Genomic DNA, 27,034 nt, shown 5'->3' with positions numbered 1-27,034 from the left:
GGCCTGTCTCTATTAGAGGCTCGCTCGGTTACCACACAGCTCAGTTTTATACAAGTTCTTTGGATTTATAAAACCCGGTCGTCGGCTACCTGCTGGAGTTACTGTTAGTTAGCTGCTTAGATCACACATAAAAATATGTATATGTGTTTAAATTTTTGGATTTTTGTCATTGTGAATATACTACACTTGGTAAGATTCTCCACAATTTAATAATTCTGTTAATTTTACCGAAACCGTGAGCACCGAAGAAGATGGTGTTACCGGGAAAGCTAACAAGAGAGACGTAAAAAAGAGATTAGTAGATTTAGAATACTTTTTTTTTTTCTAAAAGCGAATGAAAACTGTCCAGTGAACTATATGTATAATTCTATTTTTAAATTTATTTTTACAGAATTATTGTAATTTTTAGATTTTTTTTTCCAGGTCGTTCCTCACTTTGTGTGTTTTTGTTTTACTTTCTCTTTTTATCAATTAATTCATTTATTTTTTAAAGTTTTTTTTGCAATTTGTTGTTGTTTTTTAACTTTACACAGATTTCTTCTGAGTCATTTCTTCTTTTGTTGCCACTTTTTTGAAAAAAAAAAAAAAAATAGATATTTTTCCCAAGTCTCAAAGAGTTAAATCAATAATTGATTGCATTTGCATATCTCCTGAGCAACAGTTTTGTGTGAAAGGAATTAAAAGCCTCTACCATATTGACGCCCGAACCAAATTTAAACCTGTTGAGTTCAATGATTTGAGCAAACAATAGCCCGGGCGTTTAATTTAAGTTTTACAATATATTTAAAATATATCTAAAACATGAGCAGTTTTTTAATGCATAAAGGGGAGTATATTCTGTTAGAAACGTGCGTTATTTCTTCACAAATATTGTCAAAACTTGGATAAATGATTCTACAAATTTTAAAAGAAAGTGCATAAGTGCAGCGTGACATTACCGAGAGGGACACCCTCACTTAACCCCGTACATTTGGACTGTTGACAGCGGAGCGGGGAGGTGGCGCGTCCGTAATCTTCTGCGGAGCTCAGCATATAAGAGGGGCCCAAATCCCAGACTGGCCCTCACAGCAAACCCAGACCGACCAGTGCTGCGCTCACACCCACTCGTCTGGCTGTCCTTCACCCAGCAGCCGGTGAGTACACGCTCCGCCACACCAACACCAACACCAACACCAACACCAACACCACCACCACCACCAACGCCACCACCAACACCACCACCACCACCAACACCACCACCAACACCACCACCACCACCACCAACACCAACACCACCACCACCACCACCACCAACACCAACACCACCACCACCACCACCACCACCACCAACACCACCACCAACACCAACACCACCACCACCACCACCACCACCACCACCACCACCAACACCAACACCAACACCACCACCAACACCACCACCAACACCACCACCACCAACACCAACACCAACACCACCACCAACACCACCACCAACACCAACACCACCACCAACACCACCACCAACACCACCACCAACACCAACACCACCACCAACACCAACACCAACACCACCACCAACACTTCCTGACATACCTGGGATTTAATAAACAAAGCTAAAGACAGCACAGACTCATGCTGGAGCTGCATCAAAGTCACAGGATATTCATGGACGCTGCAATCAGTATTTTTTTGAGCTGGAATGATTGACCTAAAAAGATAAAGATCTAACTTTCTTTTTTTCCAAAATTAAGATATATCTGAGAATACGGGTCCTTGTTTTCTTTGTAGATCAGACTTTCGGGTCTCTCGTGTGGGAGATTCATTATTCAGGTGTGCTGCAGGTTTTCTGTTTGGTGAATATGGAAAACATATTCATAAAACATTCACCTGAGGAAAAATAAATATCTATAAATAAAAATCTAAAATATAGCAATATTATCTTGTCATTCCATGTTTTTTTGAATTAACCCTTTGAAACCCAGCTATTGCTTTATTTCTTAAACATTAGAAGAAGGCAATGATCAGCTTAAGAAGAAATTACTCAGAAATTAGCAAGAAATTAGTCAAAATACAAGCAAATTCCTCAAAAAAAAAACGGGGGGGGGGGGTAAGTTAAAAGTTATTTGAAAAAAAATAAGAAAAAACAAGGAAATGAAAAAGCTTTAAAAATTGTTTAAAAATACGACATATATATGATGTTTAAAAACAGTTCCCCAGTTCAAAAAAAATCTTTTACTTCTAAATTTACTGATTTTATTGAAATTTGTGAGACATTTCTTGCCAAGTTGCTCATCGCCCTTCTTCTTCATGTTTCTGAAAGAGTCCAAAGATTTCAAAAAGAAAAGAAAAAAGACCCCAAAGGTGCAGAATTAAAAACAAAAAAAGTTTTAAAAAATGTGTAACCCAATATTTAATATAGAATTTACCAATTTCTTTCTTGCCAAGTTTGCCATTGCCATTTTTTCCAATGCTTTGTCAAAGAAGAAAGAAGAAAGAAGAAAACTGATTTGATTCAGTTTTCTTCAGTTTTAAATGGTTAAATAGCTTGTGAAAGGTGGAAACTGATGTCGATCCAGGTTTCAAAGGGTTAATCACTGGATTTTTGGCCAGAGTGGACAAACCAACCACATGTCAGCAGCTGTATTTTAATATAAAATCGTCAATCACTGTCCGCTGGTTGAGACTCGAGGACAGTCTTTGTTTTGGGGACGCGGTGAACGGATTGATCGCTGAGACCCTCAGAGCGTGCTCAGCAGTTCTGCGGTGGCGTCCTTGCTCTAACAAGATTACATTTGGACGGCGGCTCCAAACACAGAGAGGAGGAGTGCTTATTAACTTGAGCCGGGGATTATGGGAAATTGGGTCGTCCTGGCAGAACAAGGTAGTCCATCTCCGACATTGAATCAGTGGGAAATATGAGTGTAAATCCGGCCTGCTGCTTGTCACATCGCTAAGAGGATTAAGGCCTGTAATGTCACACAGAGGTGACACACTCAGAAAAAAGGTTCTTCCTGACAAACTGAGGTTCTACCGAGAACCATCTGCTTCAGAAGAACCTTTTTTTAAATTTTTTAACTCTTTGAAACCTGGAGCGACATCACTTTTCTTGTGTTGTGTCGGTAAGATTCAAAGTTACTTGCATAGGAAATGAGTGAATGTCCAAACAGTGAGGTATCTTTGGGTGATGTTCCCGCTCATTGCAGAATGATAACAGCTGATTACTGGATGATGTGATGTGAATTTGAAGTTTAGCTGTGACGACAGTGAGAACCATATGTGTCCGTTGTGATTTTGCCCCTCGACCGTGACTTCAAAATAACTGCGCCTCAAACCATAGACTGTATATGAAGATGGACGGCGCCCCCACTAACCCCCGCTATGCTTAAGTGAGGCTGAAATATCCGGGATACGAGCGTTGCGCTGGTGATGTCATTGAGAGCCAGAGTCTGCGCAGTAGCGATATCCACGGTGGGGGAGTTCCCGCCAAACACCCGTCTGACCAATCGTGAATGTGAACGCACAGATTGGCTGTCACAGCTTACAATCATGGCTCATTATTAAAACCAAACTTTTCATAAAAACAAACACTGAACAAACATCAGCGTGATGAGAAAATCTTAGTTTGCGTGTACTTTTAGTTTTTAGTTTGGCGCATTAACCAACATGAAGGGGCGGACTTTATGACCTATACCGCAGACAGACACCAGGGGGCGATCCAGACTAAAAAGTTACACTTCGGGGGAGCTGTCATTTACAGTCTGTGGCTCACACCCAAAGTGACATCATACACGATAAGACCTACACTACCATCTAGTGGTCAAATATTTTAGTCTTCGCATACCAGACTAAACTATATAACAATACAAAATAAACATATACTAAATGGCTCCTACAGCAAGATGACTGCATTTCTACTGAGTGATGTTCTTCTCCTCTGGTGATAACATCCCAGTAACCATGGCGATGGATGCTCGAAACATTAGCAGCTTTATTTCTGTTGGAGCCACCTCACTAGCCATCGTTATTTTCAATCCAAGGCCACGTAGGTGTGTTATGGAGCCATAATGAAATACGTGGAAGCGGCCACGTATGAGGGATTTCTGGGGACTGGTAGTCCACGATTTCACAGAGGAATTGTGGATTGAAAACTTCCAGATGATTCGCTCAACTTTTGAGAGTTATGTGATGCAATAACAGCTCTTGTAGCTCCTGCTGCATCATGAGGGAGCCAGTTCCTACTGACAAGCACAAAGACACAGCATCATGTGACCTCACAGCATCATGTGACCTCACAGCATCATGTGACCTAGAAAAGACTAAAAAGGGTTCCCACTGCAGTTTTTTTGGCTTTTTCGAATTGCCTAAGATACCAACTCATGCCAGCGTAAAAACTCTTTGCGATAAATTTGAGTTTTTTCAAAATTGCCTTGTTTCCATTAAGTGTATTTTATATTCGCAATTTCAGTTTGCGCAATTTTAGGGTCAATGGAAACCTGCCTAGCGATGGGCTTTCGGAGCACAGTGTCCCATGAATTTCTTCTTCATGTTGAAAGACACTTTTAGAAAAGCCTCTCTTACGGGGACAAGCAGAAGAACCTTACATGTTCCTATTTAGCGCCTTTATTTCTAAGAGTGCAGAGGCGGCAGCTGTTACATGATATGAATGGTTAATTTTTTAAGTGATACGTTGGTTCAGATAAATTATCTGACTTTTTTTTATTCTTTCTTTTCAAAACAAAAAAGCTATCATCACGACGACTACACCTCAGAGCGGTGTCTCTAAAGCCAGCATCCTGCACACAGCTATCATAAACTACTCAGAATGAACCTCGAGCCGCCCAAAGCTGAGATCAAGTCCGCCACCCGGGTCACCGGAGGCCCCGCCACCCCACGCAAGGGACCCCCCAAGTTCAAGCAGAGGCAGACCCGTCAGTTCAAGAGCAAGCCTCCAAAGAAGGGAATCCAGGGGTATGCTTTCAACGATGCACGGTTTTTCACTCGAGGTTTATAAATAATGTCAGGTAATGGTGTGCGGTTGTTTTTTCTTTGCAGATTCGGTGACGATATCCCCGGAATGGAGGGCTTAGGCACAGGTGAGTTCACTTTAAATGCATTTCATATCCGATTTTACGAGTAATAATCATAAATAATAACTTTATTCATATTAGTATGCTTTGACAAACAAAGAAAAAGCACACATGGAAAATGTAGAAGGAAATACAACATTAGAAAGCCAAACAGTCCCACTGAGCAAGCGAGAGGAAACTAGGGTAGCATAATTATTTCTGCATCATTAGTTTTTCTTTCATATGTGTGTGTACTGAATTGGTTAATACACGACATCTGCAGTTATGAATATAGGTAGGCAGGTAGGACCAGCATGCACCTGGGTGTGCAAAATGTTTTTTTTAACAAGAGACGCTTTGCTTGCTTTTCTTTGGATAAATACATCAAGAAGAAATGCAATAACGTTAACTGGACATTGAACTTCTCTTGCCTGATTTTGATTTTTGCCAACAAACAGCCACAACAACAAATCTTAGTGAATAAATAGCAATGCAGCCAAAAAAAGTGCATATTATTGCGTCAAGATCAACAAAAATGCGGCAAAAGCACAGCATGTTAATAAGCCGAATAATACCAAGAACAGGGCAATAAAATAGTTGCTGAACAGTAGAAAACGGCACTTGAGAATAAAAGCCCTGAGCTAGAAACCAGTTGGAAGTCACTGCTCTATGGGGAACATACATAATAAAAATTAAAAGGGTCCAAAAATTGAGCCCTGAGGCACCCCAAAGGTTGAACGAGCACAAGTTGAATTAATAGAGGGAAAACCTGTTGACCCATCAAAACCTTTCACAAGCATTTAAAACTCTTTCATGTTAGTAAGACTTGGCAAGAGATGTTCTGTAAAATTGCAAGAAATTAGGAAATGCTGACAACAAAATAAAGAGAAAATCGTTGTTTTTTAAAAAAAGGCAAAAATGCGAGAAAAATCTTAGAAAATTATAATAAGACAAAACATGTCCTTGTTTGTTTGTTTTATTTTTATTTATTTTTTTTCTCAATTATTTTTTGTGTTGGTGCTAATTTGGGGTAACTTCTTAGTTTTCTTGAAGCTGCTAATTGCCTTACATGTTTTTGAAAGAGTAACCCAGTTTGCTCAGGTTTCAAGGGGTCGGTGCTTCACCAGATATCCTTCATAACCTCATATCTGTCTTTTTTTGCAGACATCACCGTCATTTGCCCCTGGGAGGCCTTTAATCACCTGGAGCTGAATGAGCTGGCCAAATACGGCATCATCTGAGCCCTTCTTCCCCTCGCTGCAATCCTCCGAGGATTACAGGCCACCTTCAAACCATCTGCCTCGGGCTCCATCTTCAACCTCAAATTGAACTATTCCAAACATAACAGACACAAAAAAAAAACGGAAAAACAGAAAAAGAATCTACAAAAAAAAACTTTCTGTCCTTTTTCACAGGAGTCTTCTTCTGCAGTCACACTCAACATCTGCTCACGTTTAGGATCTGTTGATTTGACATCGTCACTAGATCTGCACTGTTACTTTGAACCGCCTGCTCTCTTCTCTCGCTGCTCTTCTTCTTTCCTCTCGTTTTCTTTTCTTCTCACGGACAAAACACGAAACTTACGCAAGCAAGGCAGCCTCAGAAATTGAGTTTAAGTGACAAACCCGTGAGGCGGGTGGGTTCCCGCTTCATGTGCTTCGGCGCCTCTTTCGCCACCTCAGAGGCTTATCCAACATGAAAAAAATAAAACCTAAATTCTGTAGAGATGGGACACAAGCTTGCCATTGCTGAGCGTAACCTTTCAGTGGGATAATCACAAATCCCCCTTCTCCTTCTGTTTTTAACACTTAACTGGACCCATGTCGCATAAATCTTATCACTGTACCATCTTTGTTTTTCCTCTACATTTTCCTAACTCCATAAAACTTGAGCAAACTGACTTAATCTCTTTCAAAAACATGTAAGGCAAGAAACAACATCACAAGAAATGACCCCAAATCAGCAAGGAATACAAGAAAATTCCCCGACAAATAGCACACAAAAAAGAAAACAAAAATAATTTTAAAAAAAAACAAAAAAAGAAATGGCTTGAAAAAAAGTGCTAAAAATATGAATTTAATTAACTTGAAATATATAATATTTTTTAATATTAATTTTATAATTTTTCTCTCTCTCTCTTTTTATTTATTTATTTATTTTTACTAATTTTCACCTCATTTTCTAGTCAGCATTTCCTAATTTCTTGCAAACTGCAGGACATCTATCAAAGTTGTTCATTGCCTTCTTAACCACATTTTCAAAAGAATTCAAAGCCATTTGATTGGGTTTTCAAAAGTTCAAATACTTTTAAGAGGCATCTGAAAGTAACACAAGAAAATTATGTCAATCTAGGTTTCAAAGGGTTAATCTGATTTACATAGAGAAGAGAATAAATGTGCAGTAGTGTGTGTCCTTAATTTGCTCACACTCACAACTCATCTGAAGAGGTACGGTATCTTCCATTGTTGTGTTTGCTTGTGTTAACATTAGTGTCATACTTTCTTATTTGTGTTTCACCCTTGTGTAATTTAAATGTATGAAAATCTGTATATTATGTGTAGTTTTATGTGCCCTTTGTGTGTTTATATCTGTTTTGAAGATCATAATTTTGGCAATTTCATCCATCATTTTTTTCCTTTCATCATTTGATCTCCATCATACACACATTGAGCCTCATTTAGATTTTCTACTCTTTTTCAAATCACGTTCAAATTAAGACAATAATGACAAAGAAGAGGCTAATTTGTTGATGTAAATCTGGTGATTTTTCTTGATAAACGATGTTTGCACTGTAGTGTCGAGGGATGAGTGGGATGGATGTTTCAGTTCACACCCAGATCTGAAGAGATGTATAATGGAGTTCTGTCCTCTCTACAGGATTTGGGGAAAAAATAAAGCATAAAAATAGGAAAATTAAAAAATTGACTTTATTTTTAGCATCAAAATAGCTCTTTGATCAATCTTTCTTTCAGTCTAGAAATTAAATCAAATGTGGAATGTGTAAATATACAGTTATACACACACACATACACACACGTATACGGAGATATAAACATTTTGGATTCTGATAGTTGGTGCTTTTATATAGTGTTTCATCAAATATAGGACTGGGTGATGTGATCAGTGAGAAGATAAATATGATTTGTAATCTGGAAAAGCAGGTATTGTTAATTATATTCAACAGCCCTTCAAAAAACTCTAACAGAAATGCAGCCTTTAAATGCAAAAAAAAGACATTTTGAATGTATGGTACAGTATCATACAAACACAGGAAAAAGTAAGTTGCATAATATAATATAATATAATATGAGATATGATACGATACGATACGATACGATACGATACGATACGATACGATGCGATTCGATGGAATAGAATAGAACAGAATAGAATGAATGACTTATCTGGGGCCATTGGAGCCACTTAATCTGCGTTACAGTTTAATGTTGATTCATTTTATTTATTTCTATTATTTAATTTATTTAGGACACATTAATCAACATCACTGTAAATAAATATATACATACAAACACACACAGACAGATAGATAGATTGATAGATTGATAAATATAGGTCAATAATAATAATAAAAATAAAACTAATAATAATAATAATAATAATAATAATAATAATAATAATAATAGTAATAATAATAATTGTTATTATTATTGTTATTATTATTATTATTATTGTTGTTGTTGTTGTTGTTGTTGTTGTTATTATTATTGTTATTAGTAGTAGTAGTAGTAGTAGTAGTAGTAGTAGTAGTAGTATTGTTGTTGTTGTTGTTGTTATTATAAGCTTGCCCAGTGCATTGAATGCTTTAGGTACAGACCGTTTAATTGTTTACAAATTACATCATTAGAATATTTCCTCGTTGATAATCAAGCCTGCCCTGCATACATTAATAATATTTTAAATCATTTAATATTTGTGTCCTCATTTAAAAACAAAGGGGGAACGCTTCTTTTCAGCTTAAAAGAAAAGCGTCTTGTTTCGGCCGTGGTCGCTTCTGTGTGGGACCGGTGGGAAACGGACGGTCGCTAATGTCTGCAACACCCGGTGTTTGAGTTGTGTGATGGAGTTTCGTTAACGGACAGAAAAGCTCCGTGAAATTTATATCTACTGTCTCTGTGATAACACAGCCGTATCTACCGGGAGCAGCCCCCCGAGCAGCATGGCGGATAATATCGTGAGTATAACGGCGGGTTGTTTTAACGGGGGGTCGACCCGGCTACCGTTAGCTAGCCTGTTAGCCGAAGTCCGGAGTGATGAGGCAGCAGAATTAGCTTTGAAGCTAACGGCTAACGTTAGCAGAGAGTGACCGGGGCCTGTGTATCTGACCGGCTAATCTTAGCTCTGTGGCTAACAGACGAAATTTATACACATAAAGATATTAATAAACAACTAAAAAATCTAAAATAACCTACACAAATGAACAATTACATTGTCTTTGAGTGTTGTTTAGCATGCTAAGCTAATTAGCCAAACATTAGCCGGAACATTCTCGGTGGTTTAGTGAAGCCAAGATGTTGATTCATTAAAAGTGAGACTTTGTTGACCGTTAATGAGCAGAGATAAATTAATTTATCTCTGTCTGCTTTAAAGTCAACATCTTACTATCGCAAAACAGAAGCTCTTTGTAAAATAGAAGCTTTTAAGCTAACGTTAACATTACTTTTTTTGCACTGTCATCGTTGTCATAATATCTGACACTGTAAAGAAGACAGAGACGCCTTTGCTTTGTCTGACAAGTGTTGAAAAGAAGTCATATTTAAACTATTTTAGGTTATTTTTTTGCTAACAATGGGGTTTTCCATGTCAGTTGTTAGAACTGGTAAGGGACTGTTCTTTATTTACTGGAGGTGAAGCGTGGCTAGGGTGTGATTTAGTTTGTTTTGTTTTCGATTTTATTTTTGTTTTGACCCTCCCTGATGCTCCAAGTGACTGGCAAAAAATGCATAACCCCTCCTCCACCATAAGTTATTTGTCAGATTTTTTAAACAAGTCCTTTGATATGGTGCTTAGAAGAAGTACAAGATATATTTTATTAAACCCTGAGGGGAAACTCCGTTGTTATATACTCAGAGGCTCAAAAATACACACATATGCACAGACAGGACTCATAAGGTGGGTATCCATTACAGATTTGTACAAAACGTAAGCAGTATTTTCAAAATGTAGATAAAAAACAATTGCTAGATGGCTGCGTTTCAATTAAATTATGTCATGCGACTTGTTTTAAGAAACATGACAGTGGATGTTCAAAACATTAGCAGGGTTATTTCTATTGCAGCCACCACAACGCATGAGGGAATTCTGGGAGCTGATAGTCCACAATTTCACAGAGGAATTGTGGATTGAAAACTTCCAAATGGTCCGTTTAACTTTCTCAGAGTTATGTGATGCAATAACAGCACTTGTAGCTCCTGTTGCATCATGTGGGAGTCAGTTCCTACTGACAAGCACATAGCCATAGCATCATGTGACCTAGAAAGACGAAAGTGTTTCCGTTGCAGTTTTGCGAAATATAGCTCATTCAAATTGCCTGAAATACCACCTCATACAAGTGTAAAAACCTTCTTGCAATAAATGGGAGTTTTTTCAAAATGACATGTTTCCAGTAGGTGTATTTTATATTCTTAATTTCAGTTTGAGCAATTTGAGGGTTAATGGAAACCCACCTGCATTGAATCGAGAGATATCAGAGTGTGGTGCTGCCTTGTTTAAGGGCACCTTTGAAGTGGCCAGTAGGTGAACTGGCACCTCTCCAGCTACCCATCCACACACCGTTCTTGGTCTGGACATGGTCTTCAACCCAACAGACTGAGCTGCTGCTGCCCCAAATGGTTTAAACCGTCTATTTATGTCCAAATAATACATTAGACTTAGAAAAAGTGTTTTTGTGAAACATCACTATTTCAAGCTCGGATTATTTATTTTATTTTTGTTTGTTGTTTTGTTTTGTTTCATTTTGAATTGTCTGACAGAAGCGTTAGTCACCCATGATGTGTCCTAACAGGGTTGGAAATTAACTATTTTGTCCACCTTCCACTGTGGCTGGTGCACTTGAACATCTTCCAGCCACTTAATAGATTACCATATCTTTTTTGGCCGGTAAGTAAAGCAAATCTAGCTGCCAGTAGTTAATTTTATCAGCATTTACCTGGTACTAATTTCCAACCCAGTTAGGAACTGTCAGGATTTATAAAATACAACAATAGTTTATGTTTTTGGTTTCTGGCTATTATAAATGGTTTTAACATGCTGGTTTGGAAAGCATGTTTTCTTTCAATTTCAGCAGTAAAATGAATATTTTTTATGTCCCTCCCCTAAGCCAAAACAAAAGACATAAGTCCCTCGCTAGGGCTTAAAAATGATTTGACATCCCTCACACTTTTTGTACCATTCCTTACCCCTTCATAAATATCACACAGTCCCTTAAGTCCACCACTGACTACAGTTGATGTCTTTGTCTTTTTTTAGATCATCAGGGTACAATCCCCAGAAGGGATGAAGAAAATTCCTTCGACCAAGAGGGAGACAGCTGCTGCTTTTTTAAAGAAGGTACTGTATTTAAAACTGTTTTCAAGTCAAGCCTGTTGTTATTTATACCTCAGAGATTATAATCACATTTTTACAAGTCATTCTGGTCTCCTCAGACCCTGAATTTTTGGGTTTATTTCTGCAGAACACACACCTGTGCTTGCAGGGGTGCAACATGTATGTCACATATTTTAAGTGTACTGTCTTTTCAGTAATGCAGCTGCCAAAGTGTGCATTGTTGCCACAGAGTGCTCTTGTGTTTCCGTGGCTTTTGTGCCTGCTCATTGTTCATTTATGTAAGAAACTACCAGAGCAGGTCAGTCCTGCAGTGCTCCTGTGTGCTCTGCTGGCTTCCATTGTTAACTTGTCGCTTGCCAGAGAGCTTTGTGCTCAGGGAGTGTATTTGATGCATTGCTTTTTTTCACTTGTCATCACAGATACATACCAAATGATGACCCAGGTGCTACAGAGAATGATAAACACAAACAAGATCATTTTTACCTAAATTTTGATGCGTTTATAAGAGCAATCATTTCAAGTTTTTGAGTTCAAGCAAACCAAAATAACATTTGAATCAATGCATTTGAAAACCCTAAAATAGAGCTGTATTCCGGCAGACTGGCCACAGTGGAGCATTGCAGCAGCTCCTCATTAAAAATGTATGTATCCGTGTGAAGGCAGGATGGTGTAGCCTGCAGATCAATTTAGGGAGTAGTTGCCGATGTGCAGCCAGCGATGGGTGGAAAGGAAAACCATTGGGTTTGAGGCAGACAGCGCAGAGACAGTCTGAGCCCTGCAGGTTTTATTTCTGCAGCTGAGACAGAATAAAAGCAGCTCAAAGTGATGTTTGGTCTCGGACAGTCTGACAGTGTTCAGTTTCACCAATCAGCATACTGTAATAATATCTCACACAGTGGTCTTTGTGTGGTGCGAGAGTAAAAATAACTCCAGTCCTTCCAACTATTAAAGAAAAATACAGGGTTCCAACTGTCATGGAAAACCTGGAAAAGTCATGGAATTTCACGATCACATTTTCCAGGTCACAGGAGGTTGTGGAACCAGTAAAAATCATTGAACGTTTTGGGAAAATCTTGTACATGTGTTGAAAATTAAAAACATTGGAAGATTTTTTTTTTATCTTACAAAATTAGTTTGGAAGGTGTCTTAAAAAATCTTGTCATTTCTTACTTGTGAAAATGTAAAAATTGGTAGCAATTTTTTATTTTTTTATAGGCACGTTTATTTATTTATTTATTTATCTTGGCCAGAAACTGTAAACACAGAAATTATTTTGGCATTGTTAAATTGCAACAGTCCTTTAAGACATCATGTGAGATGCTGAGATTATGTTTGAGTGAAGTTTGAATCTGATATGTTTTAAAAATTATGGACAAGGACATATTTTGTCCATGACTGCGTGTGAGCCCTGTAAAGAAAACCCACTTGCAGACGGTACTTGTCATGGGGTCTTTGGTATTTTTTTCCTGTATTAAATGTCATCATGAGTTCAGTTTTTCTGCCAATATAATCACTCAGCGCTCATGTTAACGGTACAAAAGTTCACTAATGGTTGTTGAAAGAGCACCTGAAGTGATGAAAAACAGGCCGATGAGCAGCATCAGGTTGACTGTCTGCCTGATCCGTGATGTGATGATTAAAGTGCCACGGGATACTCTGCTGGCCGCCCAGCTCAGAGTGCTCTTAATGGCTAAGTTTGGCTCCCTGTGTGATGACCTTAAGAGGTGTTTCTGCGGGCTGAGGTTCTCTCGTTCTAAGAGGCTCTGTGCTAATCTCCCTCTGTAGGGTGATTGTTTAAATAGTCATCACCCTTCACACATGCACCATTTTCACTGGCACATGTCGATCAAATCTTCTAAGAAATTGTATATTTTCATGCTCTAGTCATTAATTACATTTCTTGATGTTAAAACTTGGCAGTATTTTGATTTTAGGCCAGCGGACACGGACTGTGACCATCCATTCTAATCAGCACACATCGTTATTTCTCTCTCAGGTGGCCAAAGAGTTTGGGTTCAATTCCAATGGGTTTTCTATCTACCTGAATCGCAACAAGACCGGAGAGATCCTTTCCCAGAACAAAACTCTGAGCCTGCTGAAGATCAAGTGAGTAAAAGTGCACGGTGTCGAGTCTAAGGAAAATCTCAATTTTACAACTCATCCCTTATTCAAAGTGATTTGGGATTCACAATATTGGATTTTTTTGCAGATATCCAATATGACACTATATGACAACTCATTTAGCCGATAACCGATAACAATCTTGATGTATACACTTCTTTCTTGGGGTCAACAGATATTGGTTTTCAGGGCTGATGCAGATATTAATTATTAATACCTTTAGCAAATTTTTAATCTAAACTGAAACGTTTTTTCTTGGGTTTTTTTTGGTTTTTTTTACATTGTAGTCACACGTGATTTATTTTGTCTTCTCTTCTTTGCAGGCATGGCGACATGCTGTATCTGTTCCCGTCAGGATCCTCCTCTGGGGAGGTGATGGACACTGCCACTCCACACTCGTCTTCTTCCCTACCATCCGTCTCATCTGTCTCGTCCTCCTCTTCGTCCTCCCTGATCCCCCGGTCCTTCTCGGCGCCCCAGGTCCAGGAGGATGAGATTGATCAGTTTCTGACCAAGCAAGACGGCAAGATCTACAGAAACAAAGATCCGCAGCTGTAAGAACAAGACAGACTAAAAACAAATTACTAATTAAATGCAAACATCAGAGACCTCATGACTCGTGTTCTCGTTACAGATGTCGCCACGGTGCCCTTGGAAAATGTGTGCACTGTGTACCATTAGAGGTGAGAGACTTCATTCTTGTTTATTGCTTCTTAAACCCTATGAACTGTAACAACAGCATCACTGCTCTGAGACAAGTTTATTCTAATTTTACTTATTAAAACTGACTTCTTTTTCTTCATCAGCCTTTTGACGAAGACTACCTGAATCACCTCGACCCACCAGTGAAGCACATGTCATTCCATGCCTACCTTCGGAAGCTGACCGGTGGAGCCGATAAGTAAGAAGTTTATTCTCTTCAGTCGAAATACACAAATTAAAATTGAAGTCATAGTGTGACGCAGTTTTGATGTCCTGCAGAGGGAAGTTTGCAGCTTTGGAGAACATCAGCTGTAAGATTAAGTCAGGCTGTGAGGGTCACCCTCCCTGGCCAGAGGGCATCTGCACCAAGTGCCAGCCCAGCGCCATCACACTCAACAGACAGGTACGTGACCGAGCCTGTTTGTCTGTGGAAATTAAGCTTTTAGTCAGTTCATGAGAAAAATATAGAACCAACCAGTAGAAAGACGTATTCAGGCTTTGTCTCGCATTCTGTTTCTGATAAGGATGCACAATATTGTGAAAAAAGACATTTCAGTGTTTTTTATTATTATGGGGTTAGTGATGTGATTTTGGATTGCATCTTATGGTGATGAAGATGATGAGGATGATGATAATGGGGTGGAAGTATTGAAGTATCACACTTGAAGTATTGATGACGTTGACTAATGTAGCTTTGAAAAAAAACATTAGCTTCACTGTGTCTGCCGCCCTCTCCAACCTGCTTATAGTACTTTTCACAGTACTTTTTACTTAAGTTTACATAAGTCGTAGACAATGATCTTTTGTATCAAGCAGCAGAAACAAGTCTGAGTCAGTTAATCCTTTTGACATCGCACATTGTTCAAGCAGTTATTTCACATGCACACATCACAGTGTGAAAGCATAAACAACATATTTTACAATCCTAATTTCTGATTTTCCGGGGGGGTTGTTGTTTTTTCTGTCTTTGATACAGACATGTCCGTATGGATTTTTAAAGATATTTTATGCCACAGAAACTTGAAATTTTGTTTTGAGAAATGCATCTGGTTCCCCTCCTGCTCAGACAGATTTCAACTGAGCTGATCTGCTTTGGGGCATCAAAACTGTTGGTCTAACCATCAGGAGCAATAAGGGGTTCAGTGTTTTGTTCAAGGACACTTCCACATGAGGGCAGGAGGAGCTGGGAATCACACCACCAACACCTGATGATTGAAGAGACAAACTCATTTGTTTGCTAATTTGTTTCTAAAAAGGCACACCTCAATCCCAAAAAATGTGTCATAAATTAAGCTTTCTCTGTTCTTCTGTTCCCAGAAATACAGACACGTGGACAACATCATGTTTGAGAACCACACCATTGCTGACCGCTTTCTGGACTTCTGGAGGAAGACGGGCAGCCAGAGGATGGGATACCTGTACGGCCGCTACACTGAGCACAAAGACATCCCGCTGGGCATCAGAGCCGAGGTGGCCGCCATCTACGAGCCGCCACAGGTGAGGGATTCTCTCTGAATATAGCGCCGGCTGCTTCAGTTTGCCGACAGCCCGCTCCAGCGCGGACATGTCCGACTGTTTATCTGTTTGTTCTGATTGCTGTAATGCCCTCATCTGTCCATTTTGATCTCCTTTTCCAAAGTAAACGTATGCATTAACTGTGAAGTAATTCTTTTAATTTGAATTTGATGGTAACTGTTGTCACTTGCTGTGTTTCAGAATGCCACTCAGAACAGCCTGGAGCTGGTGGACGATCCTAAAGCTGCAGCTGTGGATGAAATTGCTGCCAAACTGGGCCTCTGCAAGGTCGGCTGTCTGTTCTTGCTTTCTCTGTTTGACACTTTGCTTCCCATGACTTGAGGACAAAGTGGTGCGTCACTTTGCTCTCACACTGAATACTGACACTTAACACTCCGGCAGTGTAACAAACTTCAGACTCAGGGTGGATTTATGCTCCTCTATCAAGGTGTTCCAGAATTATGGCGACCTCATGGCACACGCAAATGGATTTATAGCTCATCAAAGGATTTTGACAGTTAAATGTGAAGCAGTTTGCTTTGCTAAATAAATATTTGTTGTTAAACCCCCCGTAGGACCTGCACCTAGGACCCACACTGATATTGCTCTGCGCACAGAATGTGCTTTTCAAAATCAAGCTTTAAAAAATATTATTTAAGGCACAGCTAAAAAATGAGCAAAAACAAATAATTGAAAAAAAAGTTACCCCAAAAAAAAAGAAAATAAGCATGACCTGAATGACCAAAAAAATTGATGAAAATTAAAAATAAATAAATAAATGTACATTTTTTTTATAATTATTATAGTTTTCTGGATGTTTTTCCCTAGTTAAAAAAAATAATAATAATAATAGTAATAATAATCCACAATTTTTCCCCATGTTTTGGAAAGTAATCAAACCAATTTGCTCGAGTTTCAAAAGGGTTGAATAACTTGTGAAAGGCGTCTGAACGCAGCACAAGACAACTGTTGGTCCAGGTTTAGCGAAGCTGAAACGATTGCTTGGTGCTCTTTTCTGTTGTTTTCAGGTTGGCTGGATCTTCACTGACCTGCTCTCTGAGGATACGAGGATAGGCACTGTCCGCTATACGAGAAACAATGTGAGAAAGGAGGCAGCTCATTTAAATAGAGGCAAATATTCTGCTCTCCCAAGTGTTGTAACGCAACATACTGTACATTGTCCTTTCTGCTGTCAGGACTCTCACTACCTGAGCGCAGAGGAGTGCATCACAGCGGGATACTTCCAGAACCTCCATTCAAACCCCTGCAGACTCTCTCGAGACGGCCATTTCGGCTCCAAATTTGTGACTGTGGTGGCAACAGGTACGCTTTTGTTCAGGCTAAAGTGACTGCTAACTATTCCCATTGATACTTGACTAAATGGTGACATGTGGTACAAATAAATGCTTGTTAACAAGAAAAAAAGTAATCTACAAAATTCCAGTTTCCTGACAAAGTATCATTGTTACTTTGAATTAGGGCTGGGCGATATGGCTTCAAAATATTATCAGGAGATTTCAAGGCTATATCACAATACACAATATATATATCGCAATATTTTTTAATGTCTTTTAAACTTATCTGTATGTGTATTAGTGTATATTTATATATATCCAATGAATCGCAGTCACAATGAAGTCAAAGATAATGAAGTTAAATAAAGTAGCTACTGTCAAATAATAAATTTGATTTCACTAATGTTATAACATAAATGTGGTTATAAAGGAAGTTAAATGATGTAATGATTTGAACACATGCCTCACCTGCTCACAAACCACTATAACTCAAGTTACTGTTACCTCAGCGCCGTAAAACGTGATGATTTATTCTCTGCAAGCTGGAAATAAACTAACACCGCTCCAAGTCAGATATTAATAGTAATTACAAATCGCAGTAGTGCTCCTTGGTAGCAAAATGTGACTAAATAGTTACGGTTTGGAGCTCTGCAAAAGCCGTGCTTTGTGTGTGTGTCTGTGAGGCAGAGAGGTGCAGGAGAGAGCGAGAGAATCGAAATGCTGGTGGGTTTTAAAAATGGCATGACAATTTATAGTTGATGTTTGTGATATCCTCATTTTATACATCGCAAGAGGAACAAGCCGCGATGAGGATAATTCAGTATATAGTACATTTGAAGCAGAGATCGTCAAAGTCTTGTGAGGTGTCTGTTTAAGTGCTTTTTTTGTATTCCCCTTGTGTACCTACATGTTGGTAGTAATTTTGAGGAGCAGTTTGATAGAAACCAGCTGCTCTCTGAGACTCTCTGTTTGGTCTGTGGGATCGATGCCGACACTTTCCCTCCTTCATAACCTCACAGACCTCCTCGTTTATTTGTTCCAGAAGAGCAAAAAAACACAGCGGTGACCTCATCACTGTCGTTTGCAATAATGAGGCTCCGGCAGCCAAAGCTGACGTCGAGACTACACATCTAACGCCAGCACGGCAAAGTCCATCTGCTTCACTTTCCCTCGTGTGAAGACGCAGTCTGTTTGTTAATGAGTCTCATGTGTTTAGCCAAAGAGCCTTCAGACGGACAGGAAGCACACTGACATAATAATGGTTGAACAGTGTTGTAGTCGTGTGCACATGTGTTTTGTTGGTGTTTTAAATTAGTTTTACACTCTGACAGGCCGAGTTCGTACTAACTGAGCAAAAAATGCAGGTCTGAGCAGCCTGATCGGATGGTGAAGTACTAAGTTCCTTTACTTAAAAGTCCTGCATTAAAATATATCTAATGTACAAGTAAGAAAGTATAATCAGGAAAATGTACTTTAAATATCAAAAGTAAGTCTGGAAAATCTGAAAAATAAACATGAAAAAATCCTCAAAAACAGATGATTGTAGTCTTTATTAAAATAGCTGCTAAAGTACCTAGTTTAGAAAATCAAAAAAGCCCAAAAAACTCAAAACAAAAAAAAAGAGGAAAAACAAGAAACTTACAGAAACCTTTATTAAAATAGTTGCTGTTACTGTTGTTGTTTGCAATCTGAAGAGTTTTTTGAAGACAAACTATTACATTTATGTTTACAAAGAACTGTAACTCAAATTTTGTTGCAGTTTGAAATGATATTTTCTTTAAATGAATGATATAACACTTTTTTTCTATTTTGTGGTATCATCAAGCACATCGTTATCACAAAAATGCCCTGAAATATCATGTTGTTTTAGGGCCATATCGCTCACTACTAGTCATGAGCACTATAAATGTCATTCTTATGAATGCAAATATATAATGTAGATCTATGCAACAGCTTATCCAGTCAACATTGAATGACAGTGATTGAGATCATTTTTCCAACAGTTGAATGAATACATTTGTGTGTCCCTGTGCTGTGTGTGTGCAGGTGGTCCAGATAACCAGGTGCACTTTGAAGGATATCAGGTGTCCAATCAGTGCATGGCTCTGGTGAGAGACGAGTGCCTACTGCCCTGCAAAGACGCTCCTGAGCTGGGCTACGTCAAAGAGTCCAGCCCCGAGCAGTACGTACCAGACGTCTTCTTCAAGGTACGAGTCCGTATGCGCAGCAACAACTCACGTTAACGCGAGCCTTTATATCTAACGATGTTTGCATCATCGTTCTGATAAAACACAGTGACCGAGCGTTAAACATGACCGGATGGCTTTTCTCTTAATCAGAATAATGACATCCAGACACTTGGCTGTCGGTATGATGAGCCGGTTCATCCAGGTGTTTACATTTTGTTTGTTTCCTTTTTTTCCATCCAAAAGGACAAAGACAAGTTTGGAAATGATGTCACGTTTCTAGCTCGGCCTCTTCCTGTGGAGTACCTTATCATAGATGTGAGTACCACTTTTTTTTTCTATTGTCAGCAGCTGTATGTGTTTTTTCCAGATCTTGTGAACGCAATATCTGTACTTTTTAGATATAATGTACTGATGCTGCCTCAAAAGAAAGATTATTTTTCTGTTTTTGGCTTCTATAGATAACCACCACTTTTCCAAAGGACCCGCAGTACACCTTCACCTCCACACAACGCTTTCCCATTGAGAACCGTGACATCCTGGGAGAGACGCAGGTCAGTCAGTTCTAGATGACTTTATGTTTTATTCAAACCCTCGCACCTCTGTCTGAACAGGTCAAATGTTGACGCAACAGAAGTCTTTAATTATGGTGTAATCGTGTTTAAAGTGTAAATGAAAAATGTTGCCAAATTAAAGTAAAGAGGTTGAAAGCAAACCTCATTTATAAACTGCTTTTTCCCCTGATTTTCACATTTGCTAAAGACATTTAAAGTGTTGGTGTTTGTTATATTCAAAATTCTAAATTTTGACCAAAATATTTTATTTTTATTGTAAATGCAAATTGGTTCCAAATATCGGTTATCGGTCTCATTAACTACTAATAATCAGCACTGGCATCAGCCCTGGAAAAAACAATATCAGTCGACTCCCATAAATAAATAAATAAACAAACAAACAGCCGGAAACTTAAAGCGGCTTCATGAAGAAGGTTCATGAAGCTGTTTTTCTTGTCAGACGTCCTTCAATCCACTTCAGCCTTTGTCTGTATTTCATCCTGACGTGATCAGTCGGTCACGGATTAGCGTCTGCGAGAGTTAAGGTGACCCTCTGGATCCCATAACCTCCAGAGGTCAGAGAAACTAATGCATCTTGTTTTTGTTGCAGGATTTCCACAGTTTAGCAACGTACCTGTCCCAGTGCTCCTCCACGGCATTCCTGGACATCGTGTCAGACTTCCATCTGCTCCTCTTCCTCGTCACCAATGAAGTCATGCCTCTGAGAGTAAGTCGACGCCTCCATTTGTTTCCCATTTGCGTTGCAGAAAATGGGTTAAGATAAGGCCGCATTCCTCTGCGGTCTGGAGCTGCTTACTGGTGTGAGGATGTTTTCACTCAGGCTCTTTGTTCGTGCTGGTAGATTTTCAAACTGGGCCGCGGCCCATCACGATCAAAGGCGTCTCTGATTTAAGAAAATAGTTTTTCTGTGTTGAGATAACTCTGAGCTGCCCGATCAGATTTGGATCTTTTCTATAAGATCCAGAGCTTAAAATCAAAAAGCTGTCGGTGTGTTTTTAGTTTCCAGATTCTGTCAGTGTCTCGTTGATGATCAGAGTTTGTGTTTGTGTTTTTGCAGGACAGCATCGGGTTGCTACTAGATGCAGTGAGGACTTCTAATGAGGATCTGGCACAGACCTGGAAGAAGTCGGAGCAGTGGGCCACCATCGAGCAGCTGTGCAGTAAGTCTTGAGTCGCAGGCGCGCAAGACAGCGTTGCATGAATTTTGCGTTAGTCGTATCTTGTCATTTGTATCATTTGCGTGGTGCAAATTCATGTCTTTGCATTAATGTTTGTATGCGTTTGCACAAAACGCTCAGATTCACTGTGATCTTTATTTTCCTGCAGATCCTCAGAAATTCTTAGAATAATGGATTACTTTAGCCAGACGTACAGCCTTAAATGGTGTTAAAATGTCAGAAATTAATCTTTCAAAAAGTTAAGACATGGAAAGTGGAATTTATTGAGTCATTGGATGTTGCATTGTAACACCTTTTTTTTTTTTTGGCTGCAACGAGCGAACGCGTGTTTTGCTCGGTGTTTGGATGGGTGCAGGGCTAGGTGGAAACGGATCTCGACAGGCGCACCTGTACAGAGTAAACAGTAGATGAAACAAACCGATAAACTGTTTTTTCGTTCTGGATATAAAATTGAAAACTTAACAGTAAAAGTTCCCATTTATTCTGTTTTTTTTTTATTTTCAGTTTTGGTTTTAAAATGCAGTTAATTTTTTTAAATTAAACGAAATGAAACGATGATCAGAGAAGGAACCATACACAGATTCTTAAAATATAGCAATATTATTTTAAAGTCATATTGTCCTAATGATGTGCAAGCAGTCAGATGGTGCTGTTGGACTGAGGCTGAGACTGCAGACAGAGGAGCTTTTTCTCAGTTCATTTATTATATTGGCTCAAAAAAAATATAAAGTACTTGGTGATGATCATGTGACTGCCTCGTTATTCTGACAGCACTATAATCAATTGAAGATGAGTTGTTAATCTGTAATCTGTCTCCTGTCCTCTCAGGTACAGTGGGCGGGCAGCCCTCCAGCTCTCAGGGTTACGGGGCCATGGGTGGCCCCTCGCTCCCTGCCTCGTCCTCAGCCATGTGGTCCTGCCTCCACTGCACCTTCATGAACCAGCCCGGCACAGAGCACTGTGAAATGTGCAGCCTGCCCCGCAGTTAAAAAAACAACAAAAAAACCCTGCCTCCTCCACGCCCCGCCCTGATCTCGTCCCGCCCAGCCCTCCTCCTAACTCGCCAGTGACATCGCTGCACCAGGACCAGCTGCGAGATTCAGACACCCCCTTCTTTTGGTTTCTTATCGCCTCACTTTGAAGCCTCAGTCCTTCACATCTCGCCGGCTGCTGTTAAAGGGACGCACTCGTTTACATCGAATTCAAAAAGTAAATCAAACCAGACTGAGTTTTTTGTGTCCCTCCTCACAGCGGCTCTGGTGAGTGGCGACGGGCTTCGTTAAGGTAAAGCACTTTTGGCCCCGCAAACCCACAGCCCCCCTCCCTCCTCTGAATAATCCCATAAATCCTGCTGTGACTCATGACAGCAAAGACTCGAGTGTTTGGATGTCCTCTCACATCAGTGCCCCGCTCACTCTCACGACGTCTTCTGGAAAAATCTTGCTGTGTATAAATACATTTGAGGAATGATACTGTTATTTAATTAAGCTTCTTCTTCTTTTTTTTTTTTTTTTATCTGATTGTAGCGATAACATTTTGAATCTTCAGCGTGGACTCTACTCAGTCAGGTTTTTATAGGTCTCTTTGACAAGCCCCTTAAAGTACAATCATTGGTCAAAGCTCCGACCTGAAAACTCCTAAAAGCTGCAGAGTAATTCCACTTAAGTAGAGAGTTTATATTTTCAGTATTAAATTAAAAATAAGTCGCAGAGTTGAAAACACAAAAAGCTATTCAGCCCTAACTCATCCTCCACTGATGCAGCCAACTTAAAGGGATAGTTTAGATATTTTAAAGTTGGTTTTTATGAGGTACTTATCCATAGTCAGTGTGTTACAGACAGCGTGTCAGCAGGCATCCAGTTTGGAGAAGCAGGCTTGAAAAACATGATTTTAGCTAGCTGAACACAGGAGCTTAATGAGCAAGGCTGCATGTTTGAGTTATACCAAACAATAAACACATTAACCCCCAAATTGCGCAAATTGAAACTGCGAGTACAAAATGTGCCTGGTAACAAGTCACTTTCTAAAAAAAAGTAAAAAACTCACTTGAAGTGGTATTTCAGGTGGTTCGAAAAAGCCATATTTGGCAAAACTAATGGAAACCAACCAAATGTTTTGCGAAAATCTGTAATGGAAACAAAGTTTAAGACATTTTAAAAGGTGTGGGGCTTTTGGAAATAATTTCGGGGCTGGAATAGCCCCATAAGAGCCTCATTTTTGCTCTCGTCAAATCCACCAGACTCTATTGACAAAAACAGTCATTTTACCTTGCAGAACATGGGAGTTGCCGGTCTACTGTTGCCTTAAACAGTTAATTAGTTTGTGTGTGATTTTGGTGAATCCAAACAAAATCTTTTGAGCACCAAAGTCACATAATAACACAAATAAACTAAGTGAATGAAGCAGTGGTAGACCAGCAGCTCCTGTTTACAGCGATGTTAAATCACTGTTTTTCTCAGTGGAGTCTGGCTCTTAGGAGAGAGATATAACAGCTTAATTCTCCCGTTAAAAATCACAGTCTGACATCAATATATATTCTATAGTCTGATATTAATATATAGCAGCGAAAATACACTTAAACAGAAGATGTTTTTATGTGGCTAAAATTCGTTTTGTCGCTGGCCGTCCACAGCAGCTTAGCTTCCACATCGGACTCCAGCCTGCTTCTCCAAACTGGAGGCGTGCCGACTTACATCTACTGTTTTTAACACTGTTTATGGAAAAGAACCTCATTAAAAAACACTTAAAAATCTGAACTCTCCCTTTAAAGGACCTGCTAAAAATCTTTCCCTGGTTTGTTGGAATTGTAGCGTTTGAATTTGTTGGTTTGAACTCGAGCAGACAAAATATGTAGCTTATTTATCAGCTGTATGTTCTGTCTCTGATAAAACTCCCCATCCATCGTCGTCATCACTGACTGCACTGTATTAGCCGTGAGGTGCTTCTAGAAACAACTGGTGCTCGCCACTTTCCCTCTTTGCCACTCCCTACCTTTTTTTTTGTTTCCTCGCTGGCGCCGGTCCAAAGGAGCCGGACCATAACCGATGGGGCCCCTCCGGGTTTTTCCATCACTCAGCCTTCAAAGACTTTGCTGCTCAGAGTGCGAGGGGTCGCAGGTCACCACGGGGAGGAAAAGCTGCCTAAAGTTTCACTGGTCTCCTCTGATGTTTGTGCTGTAAATCTGCGAGCAGGATCAGATCGATGAAGTGAGCCTCGTCTGGTTCTGCAGATTATTACTAAGCAAAAAAAACAGCTTCTTCCAGCAGGAGGCGTGTATGATGGTGACAGTTAGTGGTTTGGAAGAGCCTGAAAACAACGTGAAAAGCACTTAACGCTCCTCGATGGCACGAAAAAGGCAAACACGTTCCTTAAAGGGTCAGTTCACCCAAATTGCAAAAAAGACAAAATATTTTCTCACTATCTCTAGTTGTATTGAGCCGTACAAATAGTTTAAATGTTTCTGAGAATCTGCAGGACAGTGGACGTGAATGTGACATTCAAAAATTCAGCTGTTGGCAGTTTTCGTAGACAGAAAGTTATCGGTAAAAGGAGGCAGAAAATCTTCTACAGATGCAACCAGTGATAAGTGGGGCAATGTTTTGTTTTTATTGTAAATAATTTTTTGTGGACTAACCCTTTAAAGGGTAACTTTTGTATTTCCTAACCTGCACCCTGTTTTCCCATTTTTTTTTGTCAAAGTGGCTAATGGGAACAACCGTTTTTGAAATTGGTGCAGTGTTGAGTGAGAGCGGTAAAAGAGGCTGCAATGTAACCACTCTGGGCAATTGTGTACAGTCAGTGTGCATCCACTAAAAGTCTTTGTTTTTGTCATTGACAGGCTCAGATTGCTTTTCTCGGCGTCTGACAAGGAGGCCAACACAGATTTTGTTTAAACCAGAAACAGCCCTAAAATTGCCATCCCCAAACTCACCAGACCCCATTTAAATAAACAGTGTTTTTAGCATCATCAAACACCCGTCATTCAGAGTTGACAGAAACAAAATAAAACTCAAAAAACTGACGTGCTGACCTTGTGCACGCTAAAATAAAAAAAATGTCAGGCCTCTTTTTTGTTTTGTTAAACAAAAGGATCTTACTTTTTAACAAGAAGGTCTCTCTGTAGCGATCCATCCAAGAATTGTCAGAAACCTACAATGATAATATGAGCCTATCAGTAACAAAACTGACATTTTTCTGGCTCTATTCACACTAACATGACTGTTTATTTAAAATAAGTATTGTGCGTAGGTGATGGCGATTTCAGCCTTAACAAAAAGGATTTTAGTCTTTAACTGAAAGGTCTATCTCTGAAAGGATCCTTTCCATAATATCGTCAGACTAACAATCAGAGCCTGTCAGTGACAAAACTGACAATATGCTCACTTTTTCACGCTAAAATTACTGTTTATTTCTGGGCTCTTTTGTAAACAAAAAAGATCTTAGTCTTTTAACAAGAAGGTCTCTCTGTCGGGATTCTTTCCATAATGTCAGTTATTTATAACAATATGAGCCTGTCAGCGGCAAAACCGACATTTGTCTGATGCTATACACGCTGAAATAACGGTTTATTTCAGTGCAGTCTGGTGGGTTAGGCGATGGGAATTTCGGGGTTGTTTCTGGTTTCACAAAAAGGATCTGACTCTTTAAAAAAGGTCTATCTCTGTTTGGATCATTTCTCAGATTTGTCAGACACGTAGAATAACAGACTGAGCCTGTCAGTGACAAAACAAACTTTTAGTGGACCTAAATTGTGCATATACCCGTTGCCGCAGCAGTCTCACTCAAAATTGGACCAATTTCAAAACTAATGTCTCCATTAGTCACTTGGACACAAAAGAATATGAGAAAATAGATTCCAGGTTAAAAAAACGCCAAATTTACCTTAAAATAGATTTCAGTCAGCAGTTTGCGTATGAGGATAGTTGGTTAGATCAGATTAGTTTTTATCACTTTTGTGTTCCCTTTTGATTTTTTTTGTCATGATTATTGGGACCAAAACTTGAGATCATTTTTGAGTCATAAAGTTCAGCTGCGGTTTCACATCATTAACATCTGGCGACAAAATGTTTCTTTGAGCCGCTCCGCCCGAACGCTCGTAACATTTCTGGCATGCACTCATTCTGCAAAATCTACTCATATTGTTCACGCACAGCTGAGTCGGGATCATGTGTGATGTCAGCATGAAGGCACGACCACCTGCAGAGGTGGATGTGACCGTGTATAAACAGCGTTTTGAAGATAACGTGAAAAACTTGTGAAGTTTTGAGGCAAACAGATTTCATATTTGGCCAAAATGATCCTGCAGGACTTGAAAGCATTTGCAATCTTTCTCATGAAAAATTGTCCGATTTTTAAAGAAACAGCAACAAACATATTTTTAAAAAGAATAATTGATTACAAAGCCAATTATACTGGTGCTAAAACAGAAAACTAATAAGCTGCACATTTCCCATGATCCAGTTTTTGAGTGTTTTTTTAAATCCACATCCTGGATACGTTTGCTGCTGACTGACAACATTTTCAAACATTTTATCTCCGCTTTCAGTATTTTTCCGCATAACTTTGTGCACTGTTACACAAATAGTTTCTTGGGCTTTTGTTTTTGCTAACAGAAAGCTCCAAAATCACTAAATTCTGGGGTTGTTGACGGGGAAATGGGCCTCCTCAGTTGCGAGACGCCGGCTGCAGATTTGCTATTTATGAGACGTGTGCTTCTTCGTCAGAGCTTGACAGTAATTCCATTGATGAAGTGAGAATATATTTTTAGTTGTAGGTTAATTTGAAAATGCTTGAAAAAAAAAAGTTTTTGTTTTTCTCTCTTTTTTTTTCTGCCCGGTGATATCAACCTCGTCC

The 27,034-nt window shown here is 39.4% G+C and overlaps 2 protein-coding genes across 2 annotated transcripts; both read left to right on the top strand.

Moving 5' to 3' along the window:
• Window positions 1–973: 973 nt before the first annotated feature.
• On the top strand, window positions 974–7,966 carry pde6gb (phosphodiesterase 6G, cGMP-specific, rod, gamma, paralog b). The gene is made up of 4 exons (XM_042507788.2): window positions 974–1,133; window positions 4,723–4,947; window positions 5,032–5,072; window positions 6,210–7,966. The coding sequence occupies exons 2-4, from the start codon at window positions 4,802–4,804 to the stop codon at window positions 6,284–6,286; spliced, it is 264 nt and encodes an 87-aa protein (XP_042363722.1). The 5' UTR covers window positions 974–1,133; window positions 4,723–4,801; the 3' UTR covers window positions 6,287–7,966.
• Window positions 7,967–9,045: 1,079 nt separating this feature from the next.
• Window positions 9,046–25,380, top strand: nploc4 (NPL4 homolog, ubiquitin recognition factor). Its single transcript, XM_042507571.2, has 17 exons — window positions 9,046–9,237; window positions 11,532–11,612; window positions 13,606–13,715; window positions 14,054–14,284; window positions 14,365–14,413; window positions 14,537–14,631; window positions 14,712–14,835; window positions 15,750–15,929; window positions 16,149–16,235; window positions 16,976–17,047; window positions 17,144–17,270; window positions 19,289–19,449; window positions 19,675–19,746; window positions 19,890–19,982; window positions 20,593–20,709; window positions 21,061–21,163; window positions 22,010–25,380. The coding sequence occupies exons 1-17, from the start codon at window positions 9,223–9,225 to the stop codon at window positions 22,168–22,170; spliced, it is 1,878 nt and encodes a 625-aa protein (XP_042363505.2). The 5' UTR covers window positions 9,046–9,222; the 3' UTR covers window positions 22,171–25,380.
• The last annotated feature ends 1,654 nt before the right edge of the window (window positions 25,381–27,034 follow it).

This window comes from Plectropomus leopardus, chromosome 19, assembly GCF_026936395.1.
Source record: "Plectropomus leopardus strain MGB_pleo_1.0 chromosome 19, ASM2693639v1, whole genome shotgun sequence".
In the NCBI taxonomy this organism is placed as follows: domain Eukaryota; kingdom Metazoa; phylum Chordata; class Actinopteri; order Perciformes; family Serranidae; genus Plectropomus; species Plectropomus leopardus.
This window is presented reverse-complemented; position numbering and strand designations above follow the sequence as displayed.

Bases quoted from the DNA above. Each gene is read 5' to 3' on its own strand.
- nploc4 (XM_042507571.2), top strand. The intron at 14,414-14,536 runs GTGAGAGACTTC...TTTCTTCATCAG, and splicing joins TGCACTGTGTACCATTAGAG to CCTTTTGACGAAGACTACCT. The intron at 16,236-16,975 runs GTCGGCTGTCTG...TGTTGTTTTCAG, and splicing joins CCAAACTGGGCCTCTGCAAG to GTTGGCTGGATCTTCACTGA.
- pde6gb (XM_042507788.2), top strand. From the start codon at position 4,802: ATGAACCTCGAGCCGCCCAAAGCTGAGATCAAGTCCGCCACCCGGGTC. The intron at 4,948-5,031 runs GTATGCTTTCAA...TTTTCTTTGCAG, and splicing joins CCAAAGAAGGGAATCCAGGG to ATTCGGTGACGATATCCCCG. The intron at 5,073-6,209 runs GTGAGTTCACTT...CTTTTTTTGCAG, and splicing joins AATGGAGGGCTTAGGCACAG to ACATCACCGTCATTTGCCCC.